Here is a 22,273-nt window from a genome sequence, read left to right as displayed (position 1 = left end):
AGGTATTAGAATTCAATGCCATTTTGGAAAATATAAATCAATGAAGTTCCTTAACAATTTCCAACTGTTTTCGATATGTGCCGCAAAGGTCAATCCAAATCGCTGTGAAGCAAACCCAATCGATCAACGAGCCGAGCAGATTGACATAATTATTGCTCCGCTCATCGCATGTCAATTAAAATCACAATTTTCAATGCAAATCAATCAAGGACTTCTGGACCTGGGCTTAACTCCAGAGTCAACCGCCGAACAGCAACTGCAATTGATGTATTGCCCAACGGACTTGGTCTGCTAAGATGAGATTTATTTTTTGGCAAACATGTCAGACCGTTTACAGATGACAAATTCATTTTTAACACGACACCAAAGTGAAAACCCAACCGGGAAAATATGTGTGTTTGTAATCATCGGAAAGCTCACAATGAGACATTGCATGGCATTTTTCCCAGAGAGTCGCTGACATTTGACTGTTGTATCTTCGCATCTCTCGGATGTAACATGTGCACCTCGCCAGTATCTCACACTGTGATAGATAGCAAATACAAAATTAAAGATTCGCCTTTAGTCCGCTGTTAAACGGAAGCTTAGCCCAAAAAAGGTCAAGTCCAGAATGATGGATGATGCTGTGACACTCACTCACACTCGCAGACTCCCATTCCTATTTTATATGTACTTGTGTGTGGAAAAGCATCCCCAAGCGACATCTTTTGCTCGTTCCGCCCTGTTCTACAATTTTCTGGGTTACTTTTTGGGGTTGCAAAACACACTCCGTACTTCCTCAATACTTGCTTATCCTTATCTCAGGTAGCTCACCTAATATCCGCCAGAGAGATGTCCCATAACTTTTACTATCTCTCCGCTCATCGCATAAATAATAACTGTTAACATTGCTCAACAAGCCACAAATTAAAAACTACAAGAAGCACTAAAAAAAAGATGGGAAATTCTTGACAATTTACGAGCACCGGAATCACGTGTCAACCACGCGCGTTCTCGGTTTCAGTTTCGGTTTCGGTTTCGGCTCAGTTCCATCCCCCAGCTCTCACCTCAAGAACGGAACCCAATCCCATCCCGAGGACGAAGTCCTCCTAACCCAGGAGTTTCCGCAGCTGTAGATATGATGCATGACTCGGCGGAAAGCGGTGTCAGTGTCGCCGCTCCTGCCGTTCTAGCCTCAAGGACTCACTCACGTGCTAAGCGTATGCGAATTTAAATCTGTTTACCTCTGCCACCGAATTTGAATATAAGGGAACTTGTGCCGACGAACGGAAGAAAGCCTTTGGCCCCGGCTGCGGTTCGCTGTTTGAATATAAAACACACGGGGGAAGTCGGCAGCCGATGACAAACAGAAAATCCATTTTCACACAAACATTAGTTTTATTTAAATCACACACATATCTAGGGGTTACCGGGGTTAACCGGGGTTGGGTTATCATGCGAGTGCGAGTGCGAGTGTGTGTGTGGATGTGGATGTGGATGTGATTTTCCCCCGACTTCCGGTTGTCCTTGTTGACTTTTCACGCTCTTTTAAATGCCGTTAAATTTTTTACCTCTTCTGCTTGTTGCTGCTTAAATTTTGTATACCCTTGTGGGGTTTTATAAGTTCAGTCAGAAGTTTGCAACGAAGTTATTCCCGACCCTATAAACCATATGTATATATTTTGGATCAGCATCTATCGTTCTGATCACGTCTGGTGGAAAACAAAATTTTACCCATTTTTCAAAAATTTAATAAGGGATTACATCGTTAAAATTAATTTTAAACAATTTTAAATTGAATATGCACATTTGTTAACCTGATAGAAGTCTCTCTCTCTCTCTCTCTCTCTCTCTCTCTTTCTATCATTCATTCATATTGCATTCCCTCTATCTCTCTCTGCTCATCTCTAGAGATGCCTCCCTCTCTCTCTCGCTCTCACTGTGTCTGTTCTCTTCACTCGCAGACTATAAATACAGGTGCTTCCGTTGCACCGGCCTCATTCTGTCCCCGGCCTCCCCACTGATAACATGTGTTGTGATAGTGGCAGTGATAGTGATTGCCCTTCGACCCCAATAATATCAACTGACCAATGCAATATATCTGGCTAACAATGAAGATGCTCACTGAGGTTGAAGTCACCAAGAATATAACTCTCCTCTACTGAGGTAAGTCTTAATCAGGAGAATTAATTATGTATATTTGTACATAGATGCTATAGGAGGGATAGATTGTATAGGAGCCTTAGGTCTAGAATTTATGTTGCAATTAATTCTCTTATTACCATGGACCCCAATACTTTGTTCGATACATTCAATTAATAGTAAAATAGAACTGATATTGATTAGTAAAGCTGCATACTATCTTAATAAAATAACGAGTACTTTGTTAAGGAATTAATTTTAATTCGAAACTTGTTATTCGATTTATAATAAATCTGAAATATAATTCCTAAGCTTGTAGTGTTCTAAGTTTGCTTATGCTATTCACCGGAGCAATTCACCTGCGATCGCTTCGTGCGTGATGATAATTTATGACATTTTCCCCTGTCTGGGCTTATTTTTTTTTGCGTTTTTACAGTCATTTGTCTTTGGCAACTCCCTCGTCTGAGCCTGGCCAGTAATTACTGCAGTTGGCCCGGCTCATTGATAAGTAAAACTGTATTTTATGCAAAAACTTGGTAATTTATTAATTTATTATAGTTGTTAGCTCGCCCCGGTGGCCAATCGACCCCCAATCGCGATTCCCGCTGAAGCGGAATGCAATGCGATTAACTTCGAGTTGAGTTATTGACTGGAGCCGGAGATACGGGCCATGGCAGTAATAGGTGTACTTCCCCTACTTATGATAGCACTAATGCTCACAACTTAGCCCAGTCTTTGAGATAAAGTCGCCAACAAGCAATTTTTATGACCGAAAATCCAATTCAAATGTTTACAAATCGCTTAAACTGGGATCTCAAATGATGAGCAGGAGGAGAAGGCTCTCAAAAAAAAGACATAAAAATAAATCGCGTACAAATTGAAAATAATTTCAGATCTGATTTTCTCCTGGCCAGTGGACAGAGATGTCTCCAGCGGAATTGCGGACAGGCGGGTCAACCACCACGGCGGGTGGCTGAGTGGTTCGATGGTTCGGTGGTGGTGGAGTGGTGTCCCTTCCATTCCACTAAGTACACAAGAATGGAGCGTAAAAAATTTTTATCGTCGCGGTTTTTACGGAATGTGATCCGCGGCGATTAAGTGCGCGGCTTTTGTGTCATTGTCATGCCGTCGTCCTGGCCAAAAAGGGGCGGGGTTCCTGGAGTCGCTCCGGCGGTTTATTTGCAGGGAGTCCTAGTCCTCCGCATGGAGTCCCCCCTGTAATGTATTCAAATTTTTCCAAGGCGAGGCCAGAGTGTCAGTGCATTCATTTCATAAAATGCTTTTTTCTCTGCCACTTTTCCCCCATTTTCCCCGCTTTTCTCTTTATCCAGTTTTTCCTTTCTTTTTTTTTTTAATTTAATCGCGGGCAAATATTTTCATTTTTACTGAAACGCTTTTAGCTAAATGAGTGGAAATAAAATTAAATCGATATTGGTTAACGTCAAAGTTTTTTAAGGGGAAACCTCAAAAGACCAATTTGGGGGAAGATTAAAGGACATCTGAATGGGGTTGGGGGAGTTTCTTAATGCAGGAAATTGATTTGCACAAATGATCCTTGGGGTTCCTTATTCAGTATTAAATTACAAAACTTTTAGCTTATAAAAATTTAGTTTAGATTTTATTTTACTTTTCTCAGTATTCGGAACAATTTTAACACTCTAATTTAAAATTTGTTCTTGTTCCTTAACATTGATTTGATAGACATTAAAGTGTATTCTCAGAGACTTTTCTGAGACCCAAGAAAACCCTTGAATGTTTATAAATCCCTGAAAAATTCTGAGCCCTCTTCGCTTTAAAAATAATGACAAATCAGTTTGCAGATAAGGCCAGTGAAAAAGCTCCCCCGAAAAAAAATGCGGTTGAAAATAATAATCTTAAAATTTACTTTGGCCAGCCGCCGGCTCAAGCTTAACTAATTGTAACAGAATTTTTCACAGTCACGTTGGGAGGGGAAAAAAGGCGACAGAAAAAACGGAGGAAAAATATGGAAAAACCCTTTGGGGCGTAAACGTCTGCCTGGCATTATCCTGGCTGCGGTCGGCCAATTAGAACCCTTTGTTTGTCTTGGCCAAGACGCCGTGCACTTATCTCCATAATAAAGTCGTAACAATTAATTGAGCGACCCGAAAACGGATACCTTCCCGGTCCGATCCTTGGAGTCCTGGGACAGAGCCTTGAATCTGGCCCTGGAGATTTTTCATCGTTTGACGCGTAATTAGTGCTCAAAAATTATTTGACGAGCGCCAATTAATTTAATGCTCGGCGACATGATTTCAAGTTCAACGCGTTCTCGGTTTACCTTTTTAGAGGCACTTAACCACTGGGGCATTTGTGGTTAAATGGCCTTTCATAAAGATTTGGGCGGGATAAAGGTAAGCAAAATGATCAGAGTTTTTTATGAGTGCATATTGTTCTTAGAACGAACTTGAAAAAATGCTATACAAATGGTTCAACGTCAGGGAATTACCCCCTGTGCACCCTTGAACGTATTTATAATAATAAGTTTCTACACTTTTTTTCAGCTAAAATAACATGCTCAGATCACTAATATATTCCCAATTTACGTTGATTTATTAAGGTCTCCTTGGATGCACTTTCTTATTTGCGACACCACAAGTCTATTAATGTCAAGCACACAATTATGGAATATCAATAACTGAATAAATCACAAGGCAATCCTTCTGCCCCCTCAAAAACACAGTCTGCCATTCGATATGCCTGGGAATCCATTCGGTTTTCGTAGCAATCTTTGTATCTCGACCAAGACATTAGATGAATCTCTATCTCTTCCCTTGATGTTTTTTCGCACTCGCGCGGAATTCGTTTTGAATGAATTCAACTGTAAAGGTTAAAATTATAAATGTGCAAATGACTCATCATAAATAAAATTAATAAAAGGCACCGCGAACCTGGCCCTGTCCTCCGTTTACTTTTTTTTCCTGACCCTGGCAGACTGCGGGGCCTTCATTGAGAAAAAGTACAACGCATCAACATAAATATTATGATAAATGGTTTGTTATAATCGTAATCCTCGGGGGGTAAGTTTCGAGTCGTGCCGCACGCATTTTTTATAACCTTCCACCCACCGAATCAGGCAGAAGTCGGAGCAGGAGCAGGAAAAGGATGAACTGCTTCAGTTCTCGATGGAGCAACATATGGTCGCGGGGTGGATGATACAGATGGCGCTGCCAATGGATTTCCGCCTCTCAATAGCCGGGGCCAACAAAGTCAAATGGTTTTTTATTGGTTTTACCCCCAATCCTGTACCCTGCCTGCTGTCTGCCGTCTGGTTGAAGGTATCCCACTCTCCTGGCAGGATCCTTTCGCACATCTCGCAGATACTTGCCACCGAGTTGAACATGCTGCACGACAATTACAAACTTTTCTTGCAGTTCATTACGCCTAATTAACACTTGATGCTGAGCGCAAATTTTATTGCTTCCACTTTGTGTGTATGTAAACAGGCTAACAAAACAATTTCGGCGGAGAAGACCTCATCCTGCGACTCGTACAACTCATCCTGCGAAGGGCTTTCAGTCGAAATACGCGCCACACATTAAAATTCAGGATGCGTTGTAAACAATTTGCGGCAAACAATGAGTGTGTATGGGGGAAAGAGAAGGTGCAGCTAGGAACAAGGATACAAGTTATTAGCCCAGGCAGGAAGAGGAATTTCCAAATTGAGGCTTTAAGGGAGCTGATCAGAAATGTTTAATGAATGATATCTTCAGTTTAAATACAACAAATTCCCCTCTTAAAGATCTGCCGTCCTGAGAATCATTTAGATCGTTTACCACTCGACAAGGAATTAATTTGACAACATTAACAAATTAAACTGTTAAGCCAACACAAGGGCACCGGCTCTCTACACGGGCCGAGATAAACAAACGGACACATACAACATCATTTGTAATCCATTTCGCTCAGCATGTCGTCCCTTTGGCTCTCCTCTTCCCAACTCCACACATTTCCCTGGTATATCTATATATGTACATATATAGAGTGAGTGGAAAGATGTATTGACCCTTCAACGGCGCTTTGGTATGCTTCACGCTATTTATTGGCTCACTTTCACTCCGGGAAACCGGGCACCCGGGCACCCGAGAACCAGGGATCCGGGAGTCGGACCCGGAGAAAGATTTGCCAGCTCTCTCCCCTCTGGGGAATTCCTTGCTGTTTCCACTGGCCACGTGTTGGGATTTGGCGGTTAAACACACTCTTACACACACTTTCTAGGGGATTAGTGCTGCTCATTTGTCAACAGGATGTGTGTGGTTGGTTGGTTGGTTGTTCGGTGAGTGTGTGGTCAATATTAATTGGCATTGTATTAGTTTAAGTCAGTGCACCATCTCTTTCCCTTACTTAATCATTTGCATTTGTCATTTGCTGCAGGGGTGCGACTTCCGCTTAACCAACGATTTATTTATCTAAAAACATAACTCCATCCAAAATTTTTACTTAAAACTGTTTAAGAAATAATAGTTCTTCTATAAAAATATCGTACTCTATATTAAAAGGATTTTCGTTAAGAGTATTAACTTCTTCGTCCAATCTAAGCCTATCCCATTGAAATTTCCATTGCTCTCCTTGTGTCCGATAAAAGTGATTAATTGAAACCCCTTTGCAGCATAATCCCCTCCCCGTTTTTTTATTTATCCCTGGGCTACTCAATGGGGAAATGGCGAATGGGAGGCACAGCTTTAAAATGGTGCACCAACAGCAGACACGAAAAACTCGTATGTATTTTTTTGTGCTACAAAATAGCCGAAGGCTCGAAGGCCTGCAATTGCAACGTGCAACGTGCAACACGGCATTCACATCCCCTTGGCGTCCTGTGCCCCTCGATCGAAGGCAAAAATAAAAAAAAGGGGGACAGGAAAAAATATTTTGACAAATGAACCTAAATAACAGGTTGCAATCGCTCAGAGGAAAGGGGTTCGGGCTCAGGTTCGAGTTTTGGGTACTGGACAGGAAAACGTATGGTCGGACAACCTTGATACCTCATTTATTTTAAATGCGACTGCCTCGATCCCTGGCCCAGCTGTAGTTTTCTCAAGTCTTTTCCCGTACTGCCCTCTTCCCGTCGTCGCTTTTTCGTATTTCTTGCGCAAATGAAATCGACACATTCGACTCGAGTCGAAGCGAAGGGAAATAAATGAAACATTTCCAGCGCGCCGGAGCACTCTGCTCTCGAAAATTGTTACAAATGATCGCAAATAACAGATCTTTGCCGGCACAAACCGAGCTGTCCATCAAAGGAGCCGAACCCTCTGCCAGTGCGTGATCGAGTGGGAAAAGGGAACGGGATGGGAGATAGGGTTCTGGGTTGCTTTTCTGGACGGGAAGTCTGGTTTTGAGTCGAAGACGAACTCGGAGTCGAAGTTGCGAAGGCGCCGCCATGCTGCGCCTCATTTGATGCAAGGTAAATTGCATTGATTTCTTGATTAATGACAGTTTCGCATTTCTCTCCTCAACACAGAGAGAAAAGGATCAGTTAAGGTATAATAGGTAAATAATATCATTGAATAGAAAACTAACAAAGAAATACGGAACTCTAAAAGCAAGAAACCTAACAAATTGGACTCCACATTATCATTCAATACTGCACCAATGATCACTCAACATCCTATTTATTTTTCTCAGTATATCTCTTACCCTGGTTGTTGTTATTGCTGCTCTTGCGGGATGTCTTCTTCTCCTTCATCCAGGGATACTCCGGCACCGAGTCCATGCCATCCGGCGTTTGAGGGACAACGCCGACCGGATATCCGACGCCGACCCCGCCAACATTGACATTAACATTGACGCCCACACCTCCTCCGATGGCGCCAGCACCAACAGGTGTCCCGATTTTGGGACTCTCCGGACTCAGGTGATTGAGGAACTCGGCCATCGATGGCTGCGAGTTGATGAATCCACCCTCGGAGGCTGCCATCCAGTAGGCCGTATCCGCAGCCCGTTTATCACAGTTCGGAGCCATTTTGTTGACCAGCATCACCGCCGGCACCGGTGGTGCTCCCTGCTGACCGACACCAGGCTGTCCGACACCCACTCCGACGGGTCCACCGACTCCGCCACATCCACCACCCACTGGGAGCGAGGTCTGTCCGGTTTGCACCTGTAGAGGATTGAGCGGCGATTCCGATTTGATCTGCGTGCCCATTGGGGTCGTGTCCAGGGTGCTGCAGACTTCTTGCATGGCTTCGGTTTGTTTTTTCTGGACTATTTTTTATCTATTTCAGTTAATGGAGAGCCTTAAATAATCCTCAACTTGGGGGGACCTGCAAGTACAAGGCATTCCTATTAGTCAATAATAAGATTAAAATACGCATTGAATCGAATCAAAATTTTATTATTTGACTGCTTGTCCCTTTGGAGCGAAGTTATTATATTATTACAAACGTATTACATTCAACTTTTATGAAGCATAATATATAACTTTATTATTAAGAAACAATAATTCATTTGAAATTAAAAATTATATTAGATCCATAAAGAAATGGTTAATAAATTGTATATATTATACGTATTTTTAAAATACTTTCATAACGTTCTTTAATTTTTAGTTTCCGGTACTAAAAATATTTGAAAATAAAATTGTATGCTAAAAAACAATTTCAAAAGCTGAAGAAGTAACATTAAAATAACTTAAGTAATTACAACAAAATAAACTCGTAGGTGACCCAATCAGTTTCTTATTGGCTAAAACATTTGTTTAATAGTGAATACTTTCTTTTCAAATGGCATGTTGTAAATAAACTAACAAAATGTACACTTTAGCATTTTTTTAATTGATTGCTTGTTCTTTTAAAAGATATAGTAACATCATTATTCATTGCGTTAACTTTAACCTATTTGTAATAGGTTTATTCTTTTGATTTGATACGAACTCTTTCAAAGATATTAGTCATAAATATTTAAGTAATTATTTAATTTTTAAAAAGGTTCTAAAAATGGATTGCATGTTTATTTTAAGTCCTCAAGTTTATCTGAATCAATTTTACTGAATTTGATCTTTTTTTAGCGTCGGCTCTTTTAATTTAAAACCAAATATTGCTTTTCAAATTTCAAGTGTATACATAAAAGAACATTGTAAGCTAAAATACAATAGATATCGTACCATTGCAAATTGATCATCAACAGCGATCTATACTCCGCATTATTCTTAGAGTTTTTATGTTTTCACGTTAGTTTTTCGTGAAAATTTCACCACTATAACTTTATTTGGAATTTTCACTATTGTCTCCACTTGTTCACTGTAACTGTTGTGGCTTAACCCTTTCTTTTTCTTCGTTTTTATTATTTTGCTTAACAGTCACAACTTTCGCGATGCGGGTTTTGCGTAGAACTTTAGTGTGTCAGGGCTTATCTAGGGGCCGCCGAAAGAGGCGACAACCGCGACGAGAACGAGGGAACCAGATATAATATAAATATGGCCACCGTTGTGTTTACTCAACCGTCAAGTGCGACGACAGTTCGGGGTTTGTTTTTCGCTCTTTTGCGTTTTTAGTGCGACACACGCCTTTTGGCAGCCATGGCGACGCGAAAAGGCCAAAACAGAGAGGCGACCGACGACGACGAAACTGTGGCGATAACGGCGATAATGTCAGCTGCACACGGTGCGTATGCGTAATGTGTAGAGTTTGGAGACTCGCTGCGATCGCTGCAATGGCCTCACACACACGCACGCACACAAGCGCTCACGAGCAATGCAATTTGTCTGAGATAGTTTTCTCCACTTTACACACACACTCTAGCTGTCTCGTTCTGGCGTACGGGAGGTGCACATAACCGGTTTTTCAGGGGTTCCTAAAAGTTGATTTTGTATGCGAATGCACCAGCACTGTTAGCAGTTGTCTTAGAATATTTTTGTATTATTTAAATTATTATTAACATTTATTTAAGGATTTAAGTTATTTCGACTATTAAGTCACGGAAACTAAAACAGGACGAGAACCAGAGCGAGACGGAGAGCTTCTGGGGAGCTACTCGTGCGGATACCCGAGAGCCGTGGACACTGAGCTAAGACCAACCAACAACCACTCCATCCAATAGCACCGAACGCACTGAATTGGGATTTCGGTCGGGCCCAGTGGCAAGGAGTGGCCTAAGCGACAGCCACCGCCGTCCATCACTCTTTTTTCCGGAGCGGCACATGCGCGCTGGCCGACTGGAAACTGGTTACCATGGCCATTACCGGGGGGTGGAGTTGACGCACACCGGCGCACAAGTCTCCGGCGCTGCGATTGGTCAAAGTCGCAGCCACTTTGTATCTTTGCGGTCGTGTCGCCCGGCTGAGGATGTATCTTTCGGATGTCATTTCCACAGGCCGCAGCGGCTCGCTTCTCTTGCCTCACTCGCTTTTTTTCCACTTCCAACGCGAACGTGTTGCTTGTGACGGAATTTATTTGGTTTTTGTTATTTACACATTCCGCAGTGGCGGAAAAATGTGGGGAAAAAGCCACCGCATCGCAGCGAGTTTCTTCTCTCTCTCCGCGCTTTTTTGGCTTTCGGGTATTTTTGACATTTCGCTTTGCTCATCGCTCTTTTTGTTTTGAGCGTCTCTTCTCTTGTCTAACCATCACGTTGTCAATCTTGGTGGCTTTGCTTTTGGCCCGCTTTTTTGCGTTTTGGCCAGTTTGTTCCCTCACCCCCCATTAAGCCCGCTCCCCATGTTTTTTACGCCCTGCTCTTTGATGCATTTTCCAATCCACTCGATGCAGTCAGTCGGCGGCAAAAGTTTCGCAATTAAGTACGGATTTTAATGCACACTGAATGTCAGCACAGGTGTACAGATATTGCTACATTTATTGACACATTCGCTTTGGGCTACTTTTTGGAAACTACATAAAATAGGTATATATTAATCATAATATTAGCATTTCAATCAGGCTAAGTATGCTTTTAAAGGTGAATGGATCTTTTAGAATCAGATCACATTATCACATCATATTATTTGCAGCAGCAGTAGAATGATAAACATAATCACAATTTTGTTTATAGTTTTTTATATATTTTGTATCCATACTTATTACATGACTTAATTTAAGAAACTATCTAATATACTTATATACAATTACTTTTTATAAATCTACAAGTTATACAAGTTGCTATATGAACATACAATCTATATTTAAAAATCTAATAGGTTTTGTATAAAGTCATAGTCCACATCCAAGTATTCATCGGATGAAGTGGAACCAGATGCAGAACTGTTTGAGTCCCAGCAGAAATTCTGAATTAAAGGTGTTTCCTGTGAGTAAGTATTCAACTGAGGTTCTGTTACACTCGGTGTAGGAACGAAGGAGGTCTCTAGACCCAACCACTGATTTGCCCAATTAGGATCGATTTCATTGAAAGGCAATTGGGGCAAATCCATGGGAGAGGGACAAAACTCTTGGAGGTAGTCGTAGTCCTGGTAGGGAGGTGTGATTTGACCCTGCTCCGAAACTGGCGAGGTATCCTGTGTAGGCGGAGCACACATTTCCATGTTCGTATTAACATATTGGAGAAGGCGTTCAACGATCAGTTCATCCTCCAAAGAGTCCTCACTCGATTGGCAGGAACTCGAGTTTGTCATTGAAACTGCTCCCTTGATGGCCTTTTTATTAATCGACTTTTTAAGCTTCATGCGTCGATTTTGGAACCAGATCTTAACTTGTCTTTCGGTCAGGCCCAAACGTTGGGCAATCTCAATTCGTCGGGTGCGGGCCAAATACTTGTTAAGATGGAACTCCCTCTCCAGTTCGATTAGCTGATGGCTAGTAAAGGCAGTACGCGATCTTTTAGACTTTTCCAAGGACTTTGGTGGAGCCAATGTAGCTGACTCCCACTGAAGATTAACACAGGGGTACATCTAGAAAGGGGAAATATACTTTAGTTTCATTTAAATAATTATAGGAGATTTTGCTAACTCACCTCAAAATTGCAAACTGAGGAGCTGTCCACAAAATAGTTTTCTTCTTTGATGGAGATCATTTTTGTCAGGAGAGTAATTTTGTTTGCTTCTGTTCGCTAACAGTTGTGTTTTTTAAATAAATGTCAACGAAGTCGTCTCATTTGCTTATATACCAAGACCTTAGGTACCGGAGCGGATCGGATTGACCTTGGTTCCTACCTGTCCCGCCTGCGACTCTTCAGGATTGGCAGCCGGCTGGTCTGGCCTGGACTGGTAGTTGTCGCGACTTGGCCAGCAGAGCTCTGAGACAGGCCGCAGTCCAGGCTCCAGGACAGCGTCACCTGAAGTGGCGTGAGTCCTGATTGCGTCTTGTTTACTTAATTATTTATTAGTCCCTAATGCCGAGAAGTTTTTAGACTTTTTCAGTATATCTTCATAGAAGAATAATATTAGAATATATTATACAAATATTATCTAAATATAAATCAAAACGAAGCTAAAGATAATCAATTATAGAAACAACTAACCATATTTCACTTTAAATTAATTTTCAATACAACTTATTTAACTACATGTGAGGCTTATTTTATGGGGTTGTCGTTGCACACAAATTTATAAGATCCACCAAAGGATCTATCCTTCCTACCTGGCATTAAGTACAGCACAGCTTTTAACACTGACCACCTTTTACCCCAATCTCCTGCACAGGTAGTTTTTGGCTATGAACGGAAAGATTTCGGTTTTCCCCGGGGTTTTCCAAGTTAGTTATGAATATTAGAGGATGGAGTTACCTGCAGATCGCACGATTCGATCCGATCCCTTATCCTTGGCCATAAAAAGAGTGTCGCTGGCATTTTAAGCTAATCCAAGCACCTCTATAAAATCCACTGCACCCCCGTCAGCGGCACTACGTGATATATGGCATAGATTTACCAAGGTCCAGGCTTATAAAAACTACCATGGGTTTGGTTTCAGTGTGTTCCAAAAAGGATATTGCCAAAGCAAGAGTCCTTCGAGATATAGCCCAACTTAAGCAGAATCTTCTCAGAGATCAGGTGATCTCGGCTCAAGAGTATCCCATGATCCCATGTCCCAAGATGTGGACTAAACCTATTTAGTATTCTATTTAAATTGAAATAAATGTATAAACTCAGTTTAAAGCTGGTTAAGATATAAAGTCAGCAAAATAGCCATGTGTCCTGGCAATTTTGTGGTCACCATGAAAATATCAAGGCTCCTCCTTTCTCGTCCTTAGAGTGCTCAGATAAATTGGTGTCATCACATCATAAAGTAATTTCCAGCATATTGAAATTTTCCTCAGCTTTGCCATCTCGGCTGTCGTCGTGTGTGTCACATGGAAAATCAGAGAGACGAGGTCCATATTAGATTTGTCCAAGGACCATGTTTTGTGAACAATATTTCATCGTCAGCTGTCACAGAGTCATGTGTTTTTATTAGTTATTTGATTATGCCAATAATAGAAACTTGTAGAATTTCATCATCGATAAAGTTTTGCCATGCAAGGAGTATGTGCTCCTGTAATAAATTAATAAAGTTGTAAGTGTGAAATGAATATAAAAAACATGTAAGACTCATTTTTGTATATTTTATTTATATATTATTTTCTTGTTTTTTTTTTCCATGACCGTGACCATAATACAACGATAATTATTTCGATCTTATCCCGATCAATTTTCGCTTAATGTCTTTCTAATTGATATATTTTCACTCTATTGGTTGACATAAAAACCCAAAATAGAGCAGTAAAAACATTGCATGAATTGCGGAAAACCAATTGATTGATATGTTTACATATATATATTTAGTATTTTCCTATTGTTCAGTTGCAATAAAACGTAGACATAACTGTCAGATAATTGCGTTAAATGGGAAGAATTAATGAATGGATAAGAACTTTCTGCCGACTCAGTGGGGCGACGACTCATTTGGAGTTGCCCCCTTTTGGTTCCACCGCCCACTCCGCCCCCGAAGGAGCTTCCACCCAAGTACAAGATGCAACTACCGCAACAACCGTGACAAGTACAACATTTGTGTCGCCTGCCTCGGCTTCAATCTGTCGCCCTCCGCCTGTGCCACGCAACCTTTGACACGCATAAATGGAACAGTCAACCCCCGGCCCCAACACCCTCAGATATGCCCCATCTCTCAGCTTGTACACTTTAAAAAATAAGAAGATATCAGAAGATTAATAAAACATAAACCATTTAAACATATGTTATATATGTATTTAAACCATGAATAATGCATTTATTTCATTTATAAAAGTAAACTATTAGTGTGTAAAGAATAACTCATTTAATGGCATGTGACCTACCTATAGACAATGATTATATATATGTATGTATTTTCCATTATAATTTCTTACCAAAATTAATATACTAATATTTTTAATTCAAGTGTCCGGAAATGCCAATGCTGAGTGTCAGTTCTACGGTCTCCGTTCTACGGTCTGCTGTCCTGGCCCGAAACCCGGACCCGGCACAAACAAAGATCGCAATTTGACTCTACACCACGGAGCTGTCAGCTGGCAGAGAGTGAAGGAAGATTGATTACCGCCATCGAATTGTTTGCCTTCATCCGGGGTAGTTGCTGGCCGGGATGGGGATGGGTATGGGACTGGGGCTGGGGACGGGGTAGAAAGGCATCGGAGTCGAGGATGTGCATGTGGCCTGTGTGCCTGACTTCGATTGAATGGCATCGGTATGGAATCGAAAGAGTTGAGCTACCAAACACGATACTCCTGCTGTCATATGTAAACAACACTTGAAGTTTTTGCGGAACAAAAGGGTTGGATTTTACAGATGGCCAGAGGGGTGCTTTTACTTAAAGTCTTTAATAAACAGTATAATGAGCTTAAAAACGATGTCATAATTTTGTAAATAATATGCAGATTATGAAAATTATTATTCCAGCAAAACTATACTTTCAGCATTGTGAGTCCAAACATATTTTGAGGTCGCTCATTCAAAGGCTTCACAGTAAAACAAAATACAAACGATTGAGCTGGCACCTTTTATTAATGTCCAATTTTTATTTTAACTTTTCCAGGAAATCATCAATAAACTCCATCTGCTTCGAATTAAATTTGCGGGCATATTTCACACAGTTCTCGAAATTGGGCTCATCGTTGAGGCCTTTATAGGCCATGGCGCGATACATCCACGCCCTCAGGTTCTTCTCGTCCAATTTGTTGAGAACGAAATCGCAATCGACAATTCCTCGTTTGAATTTGCCCGATCTGCAAGGATATTAGAACATCCATCAAGTTGGAAATATATTTAGATACATAGAATGCCTTGGTTTCCTTACTTGATAAAGCAGAGAGCACGATTTATGTATAGGATGTGACTGTCCCGAATATTTTCGATGGCCTCGGTATACATAAGCATGGCAGTTTCATAGTTACCCCTTCGATACTCTGCGTTTCCTAATCTGAAAAAGAAATATATGAATATATATTTAGAACTCTGTGATTTTAGAAACCTACTTTCGAAAGTTCTGGGCAACTCGTTCCCTTTCCAAACGAGCTTTGGAGCGTTGATCAAGATCCATTTCCACTTGCCGCATAAATGGAAATCTGTCTGTTTCCCTATCTTCTGGCTTGAATGTCCTGGGCTTGGTGCCTCCCTTTGATGAAGTATCCTTTGGTTCTTCCTTTGACTTTCTTTTCCGTTCGGTTACTATAAAGTTTTCATCCGTCACTGTCATTGATTTCGGTTCCTTCTCAGGTGGATCCTTTTGCTCTTCATCCTCTCTTGATACAAATACAAAATAATTAAATAAAGTATCATATATTTATTCTACTTTTACTTACTCTTTAGGCTTTTGCAGACTTTCAAGCAGTTTGATGACTTCTTCAACTGTTGATTCGGATCCTAAAAACCGTTCATCAATTTCGGGATGTTGCAGGGAGTACATATTTTCCCAATATTAAATAATGCTGAAAGGATTTAAATAAATATGTGACCGCTGTGGAGCTTGTTTATTCAGTTTGTTTACCAGCTTGGCAAACAAGTCGCGTGGCTTGTTTATTGCCTATAACCAACTGGTTGCCTAGCAATATGGCCAAAAAGTGTTAAGAAGCATTTAAGAAACTATCGATAATACCTATCCTATTTTATGTATCCAAAGAAACTTAAACAAAAAATATACAAAAAAACACCATAATCTTTTTTAGTCTTAATGGACTGTATAAAATATTTATTCGGCATTAAATCCAAACTAAATATTTTTATTTTTGCCAGTCATTTGCGTTGAATCGTTTACATGATTACGGTTGAAGACAAACACACATCTGCACACCCTAGTACTAACACTCATGATACTCATATTCATACTCACGCTCACATTACTTTTCATTTAATCTCATATAATTTGTAAGATAAAGAAATGCACAAATGCACATGCTCAGCGCAGCTCAGCTTGGCTCAAAGGATCAATTATAGTCTATAAAACATAATGGCATCTAATAATAGTAGAGCTGCAATCTCGACACGACTGAAACTAGTCCCCTCAATCTCCCCTCGGTTGCTGGAGTAACTTTACACTCTGCCAAATGCTGCTATTATTGTGCAAATTATTATTTAATTAAATAAGAGGATGTTTTCTTTAAGTAATAACTGATTTTTGTAGTTTTAATTGAACATATTTTGAGTTAATAGTATTTGAAATATCAAAGGAAATGCAAATAATAGTAATTAGCATGGGCTTTGGTTCAATTTAAAATTTAGGAAATCCGTGGGGCTGTAGGAGGATATATATTTACCTATACTACCCAGCAAAATTCAATATTTAAAGGACCTAAAATTCGCTATGATGGTATAATTATTCTAATTTTAAAAACTTTCGTCTTAACATATCTTTGTATGAACTACAATATGAAGGCTTAAGTATATTCAAAGTATTCAAGTATTGTTAAAACAAACTAGAATCCAAGCTTTGTATTTAAAGGATCTATCCCGTTTTAAGATGATCCTCTGAATCCTTTAATAATAATATATTTTATGTTATTAAAAGAAACCCTTTTCTGCAAGTGAGACTCTTTCTCCTGGCTCTCTCTCACTCCATCACCTGGAAGTGCATGTTGCTGGCACATTACCTGCACTGCAAGGAAAAGGATACCTGGCCGGGGAGAGCTGGGTGGCGGATATGTGTCTGTGTCGTGTGTGCCAAGCATTTAGGAGCTGGCTCACACTCACACACGCTAGTACCGGACATGGACATGCTTAAGCGCCAGGTTCTGTTGGCCAAGCTGCCTGGGAAGGGTAATGGGGAGCGGACAAGGGGCGGTAACAAAATGCACGGGAATAAATAATTGCAGTGCGGCAAAAGGAGCCTGAACTGGTTGTGGCACCATTTCATTCCGGCAAATGGACAAACGACAACGACACCAAATTGCTCACATGACGCACCGCATTTTTTATTCCGCTCCGCACGAATTTCGTTCGTTTGGTTGGCCAAAGTTGGCAACGCTTCTGTCAGTTGGCCGGTTGGCCGGTTGGCCGGTTGGCCGGTTGGTGACTCCTTGCCGCCTGGCGGCATCATCAGCATAGATTGCCATTTCGACGTAATTGTTATAAATGAATTTCACGTAATTTAATTATGGGTTTTAGACCGATGAAAAATATACCGGCCAGCGGGCCATAAATATGGCCCAACCCCATATAGTTGGGAGGTCACTTGCATATGCTGCGTATCAGCTGTTGGAGAGGGTTGAGGCATGAATTATCCATTAAATTGGAATTTAAAATAAGGGGTATTTTATTGGGACAGAATCCTGATTCTGTGGCATTGTAACCTTAATTACTACCAAAATTAAAATGATAATAAGCAAAGAACAAACTGTAATGCATTGAAGTTACACTTTATTATCTAAATATTGGGTTGCTTGTCCGAATGGCAAATGTTCTAACAATTTTACAAACAATTTTTATAAGGCTTAAATGAATTTAGAAGGAGCAACAACAGATGCTTGCAACAACATCACGGCTCATGACCCCCCATGACTCTTGGCCGCGATGGCACAACAAAAATTTCATTGTATGCCCAAGAATTCCATTTCAAATTTTGAAGTGATTTTTTTCACGCATTCACAATCTTCCGTGGAATACAAAATAAGAAGAGTTTTCTGTGCCTGCTGTTCACTATATATGCATATTTTTTGTGGGCCGAAAAAACAGGACTGCTCCGGTCGGCATATGTGGAATAAACGGAAAGTTTTTCCCGGCTCTGCACGATTTGTTTATACGACAGGTGTTGGCCATATCCCTGGCGTTGAGGGACTAACACGTCTGTGAAATGTCATAACGTTTAAACGTGCCAAAAATATCCAAATTGAGCAGAGTTGAACTGTTGGAAGGAAAATGTTGCCAAAACAAATGGGTGAAATAGAAAGTCTTTTATAGAAGAGGGGTTTTTATTTACCATAATTTATGGTAAACGGGGACTGTTTTAGAAATATTAAATCTATCAAGTATGATTAATGCATCTAAAATATAAATTCGAGTTCCAGCTAAATAACCCGGTTAATTAACTTCCAGAGATACTCATCCGAACTGAAACTGTTTCCTCTGCAAAGCCATTTCATTTGCACACAAAATACATTCCGCTCGGCTGTCGCAAGGATGCCATGGCACTTGCCTGTCGCAGTCCTGGCCGCGAATTCAAAATTCATTGCAGGAAGAGGCGGCGGCTGAAAGCTCCCAAAAGGCGATTAGCCATAAAAATTATAGATTCAATCTAATTAGAAAACGCTGCGGTTGAGCATTGGGATGGAGGGGAATCCGAGTGAATATTTAATTTAATTAACAAGAAACAATTCAAAGTGTTTTTTGCCCAGCCTCCATTGCGGCTACGCAATTTATTGTTATGACCAGGCCCAAGACTGGGGCGTTGTCATTGTCATCAAGGCCCCGGAATTCAGCTTCTCGCCTCCGGGCTCTACTACCGATTCCGGCTAATAAAACCGCAATGTTGCCACTGAGCGAATGATTGAGCCCAGAAATTGGCCAACTGGAGCAGTGGGTACAATCTGTGCGCTGTTGGACATGTTTATTACATTGGCATTTCGCGTAATTGAGGCTGGCCCGCGGAGAGTGGTTTACTTGTTCCTGTTGTTGGCTTTTTATGCGACTTTGATTAGCTGCCTCTGATTGCCGAGCGATTAGCCACGCCCACGCTTCCCACATACCGGCTTCCGAATCCTGCATCTATATTCATTATGGCAGCCCCAAAACATGTGCAGGACATGCTCCGAGCAGGAGAACGCGGAACTATAACCAGAACCAGAACCAAACCGAAGCGAAGCGAACCGGACCACATGTCAGGAAATGTCAACAATGCGCATGAAAATTCCAAGGATCCACCTCCCTAGAGAAAGGACCTCCCCCTTGTTCCGCGACTTCCACATGGATGTACTGAGAAAAAATATTCATTACCTCAAAGACAGATTAAGACAGAAATCATTGCCATGTTCTTGTAACTGTCAGTAAAGATCTAACCACAAATAGAGGCAAGTAAAAAACCGAGATTCAGACTTCACAATTTTTATTTTACAAAAATCTAGAAGTGTAGTTAAGGTCTTAGTATACTTTCTCCCAGTGCACTTTCGGCAACTTGGATGTGGCAAGTGCGAGCGACAATTTCCTCCCAGGGGAAGCAATTTGCCACACACACCACTTACACCACTCCTCACCCAAAGGGCCAAAGGACTAAAGACCCGAAGGGTTGGATGGAAGGACTGGTGGAAATTCCTTGGAGCTGAGTGTCGCATTTCCGCGCTGCAAGACGCTGGCCAGCCACCGCAGCCAGTAGCAAGTAATGTGTGCGGTTAAATGTCCATAAATCAAATCCTAACACTCCACCGCTCAAGATGACCAACGGAACCTGGTCCAGCAGAGTCAGGGTGTAACTGAAACTGAAACTGAGCCTGGATCCAGATCCCGAATGGAACAGGAAGTGGGAATGTCCATGGGTATGGGGGCTGGACCTGTCCGAGTTAATGCGGTTGACACTTTTCTCGAGCCTTAATAGATGGGCAATGCAATGGAAATTCCTCGACTTGACCTCAAGTCATCCGCAATGGGACATTAAATGCAAAAGTGAAACCGAAGACAACTGGGACACTGGCTAAATGCTAAAAATTAACTCTCCTTCTCTCTCTTTGCGGCTGAGTATTTGCCCAGTCAAGTGTCCACTTGGCAGAGGAAAGGTCCTTTAAAGGATTGATGGGGGAAAAACTGTTACAAAAAAGGAAATATTTGAGGAATATTTATTTATTAAATTTGGATATACATACATAGATTTTGTATAGTTTTAGAATAAAAATATTTTATTAAAAAAATGATTTCTTTAACCTATATAATAGTAAGGGGTTATTTGTCACTGAGCTGGTTAAGAATTTTGCGTCCGAGTGCCAGAGACGTTTGCTTAGCTCTAACAAAACATAACTTAAAGATACTTTAAAACTAAATTTAATACGATTTAATTGGTATAGTTGAAGCTGGGATTTTTGTGCGAGATGCTTAGCTTTCTGGACTTGGCAGCCGGTTCGCCCCAAGACAAGTTCATTGATGGAGCCGGATGAACAGCGCTCGAGGGGATTTGGTTTTGGACAGTAGAATGCCAGGATTGAGTGGCCAAAACTGGAGCTGACTTGGACCTTGACCATGCTTGCGCTGCAGCCTCCAGATCTTGCTTAATACTCTGCAGGACCAAGTCCACATTGTAGGAATAGTGTCCTGATGTCGAAGTCGTTCCTGAGTTGGGTGGATTGGTAGCTCCTGCATTGGAAATGCTGCTTGTTGTCGCCGTTGTGGTCTGAGCCAGGTGCTCCAAAATCTCACTGAGATCGGAGCTGGAGCACATGCTATTGTTGTTGACGGCAGCAACTTCAGTTTTGATCTTGGTTTGCCCATAGACTGCCTGTGGATCCACAGCAGCTACAGCAACCTGGGGATGCTTTTCAGCTGCAGCTGCTGCGGAGTTCTCTCTGGGATCTTGGGAGTAGGACATCAATCGCTGAACGATTCCTCGATGTGCACTCTGCTCCGCCTGTGGCTGGGCCAACTTTGCATTAGCTTTTGGTTCACGAAGACCCTGGATATCCTTCTTGAACTTCATGCGTCGGTTCTGGAACCATATCTTCACTTGGCGCTCGCACAGGGACAGCCTCTGGGCAATCTCAATTCGCCGCGTCCGGTACAGATACATGTTGCTCTTGAACTCGTTCTCAAGCTCCACAAGTTGGACACTGGTGAAGGCAGTACGGGATCGCTTGAGCTTCACCCTATGCGAGTCCTGGCTGGGCTGCGAAGGCAGATTCTCATCCGAGGACACCTGCTGGTGGTGCTGTTGCTGCGAGGAGTGATCGTTGAGGGTGGTGGGGTTGGGGTTCATCTGGTTGTAGTTGGGCGGCAGACTGATGGGATTCGTGACATGATGGTGACTATAGAGCAACTAAAATTAAATAGAAATTTAATTAGTCTACAGTAAAACATGATTATAGTTCCTTTTACTTACATCGCTGTATTTGACGACCTTTGGAACTGCCTGATACGAGCCCACCTTGGCCTGATGAACTGGATAGTAGTGCATGACGGAGGACATCTCTCTGGATGATATGTATGGCTTTTATTTTCCTGATGCTTCCGACTTGCCTGTCAAAAGTGTAATGATCTGTCGTCCTAAGCAAACACCACTCTTTTATAGGAATATGTTTAGGTAGATGGTGCAGGCAGGTCACATCGGAGGACGTCTGGTTGCGAAAAAATTTGCCTACACCCGCGAGTCATAAATCCCTTCGTCGCTGGCCGACTGGCACCACGGAGACTAGCCAAGTCCGAGGACTCTCGGCCGTGGGCAATGGGCAATCTAGAGGCTGGGTTTGATCGAAATCCCTGCCAGGATTTGGCGTTACGTGAGACAGTTCCCGGGGTCCGTGTCCGGGGCCCAGGAGATAGTCTAGCCAGGTAGACAGGCTACAGGCTGATGATGATCGGAGATTCAAGGCGATTGTTGTCCAACTTGTAGCACCTGTTGAAAGAGCTCCGGTGGCGGCGCTGAAAGTGAAACCGATGCCGTTGTCGCGGCTTTTGGTCGCTCGCTGTCCGCAATTATCCTTATAATGCAATGAAAGCAACGCTGAGAAAAAGGATACTCCTAGGGGTTTTATGCTCGATTTAGACAGTTTATGACTTTGTTTGTTGCCGCGCAGCACCAGCAGCAAGGATATGC

The 22,273-nt window shown here is 41.7% G+C and overlaps 4 protein-coding genes across 4 annotated transcripts in view; all 4 read right to left on the bottom strand.

Moving 5' to 3' along the window:
* The window catches only part of pb (homeobox proposcipedia), a 34,875-nt gene extending 26,473 nt beyond the window's left edge, over window positions 1-8,402 (bottom strand). The window contains exon 1 of the mRNA XM_086832079.1: window positions 7,777-8,402. Coding sequence (XP_086688205.1) covers window positions 7,777-8,320 — 544 coding nt within the window. The 5' untranslated portion in view covers window positions 8,321-8,402. The remainder of the gene's footprint in view (window positions 1-7,776) is intronic.
* Window positions 8,403-11,254: 2,852 nt separating this feature from the next.
* Window positions 11,255-12,099, bottom strand: zen2 (zerknullt-related). Its single transcript, XM_020962761.2, has 2 exons — window positions 12,040-12,099; window positions 11,255-11,977 (listed from the first exon to the last, which is right to left on the bottom strand). The coding sequence occupies exons 1-2, from the start codon at window positions 12,097-12,099 to the stop codon at window positions 11,255-11,257; spliced, it is 783 nt and encodes a 260-aa protein (XP_020818420.2).
* A 2,971-nt stretch (window positions 12,100-15,070) lies between these two features.
* Window positions 15,071-15,958, bottom strand: LOC110191915 (tetratricopeptide repeat protein 12). The gene is made up of 4 exons (XM_020962900.2): window positions 15,855-15,958; window positions 15,528-15,794; window positions 15,350-15,472; window positions 15,071-15,278 (listed from the first exon to the last, which is right to left on the bottom strand). Exons 1-4 carry the CDS (start codon window positions 15,956-15,958, stop codon window positions 15,071-15,073), a joined length of 702 nt encoding a protein of 233 aa, XP_020818559.2.
* Window positions 15,959-20,521: 4,563 nt separating this feature from the next.
* On the bottom strand, window positions 20,522-21,679 carry zen (zerknullt). The gene is made up of 2 exons (XM_020962766.2): window positions 21,560-21,679; window positions 20,522-21,496 (listed from the first exon to the last, which is right to left on the bottom strand). The coding sequence occupies exons 1-2, from the start codon at window positions 21,644-21,646 to the stop codon at window positions 20,522-20,524; spliced, it is 1,062 nt and encodes a 353-aa protein (XP_020818425.2). The 5' UTR covers window positions 21,647-21,679.
* Between the last annotated feature and the right edge of the window lie 594 nt (window positions 21,680-22,273).

This window comes from Drosophila serrata, unplaced genomic scaffold (assembly GCF_035046125.1).
Source record: "Drosophila serrata isolate PLE 108 unplaced genomic scaffold, ASM3504612v1 contig_30, whole genome shotgun sequence".
NCBI classification, from domain to species: domain Eukaryota; kingdom Metazoa; phylum Arthropoda; class Insecta; order Diptera; family Drosophilidae; genus Drosophila; species Drosophila serrata.
Note: the sequence above shows the minus strand (reverse complement) of the source record. Positions and strands in the feature narration are given on the sequence as shown.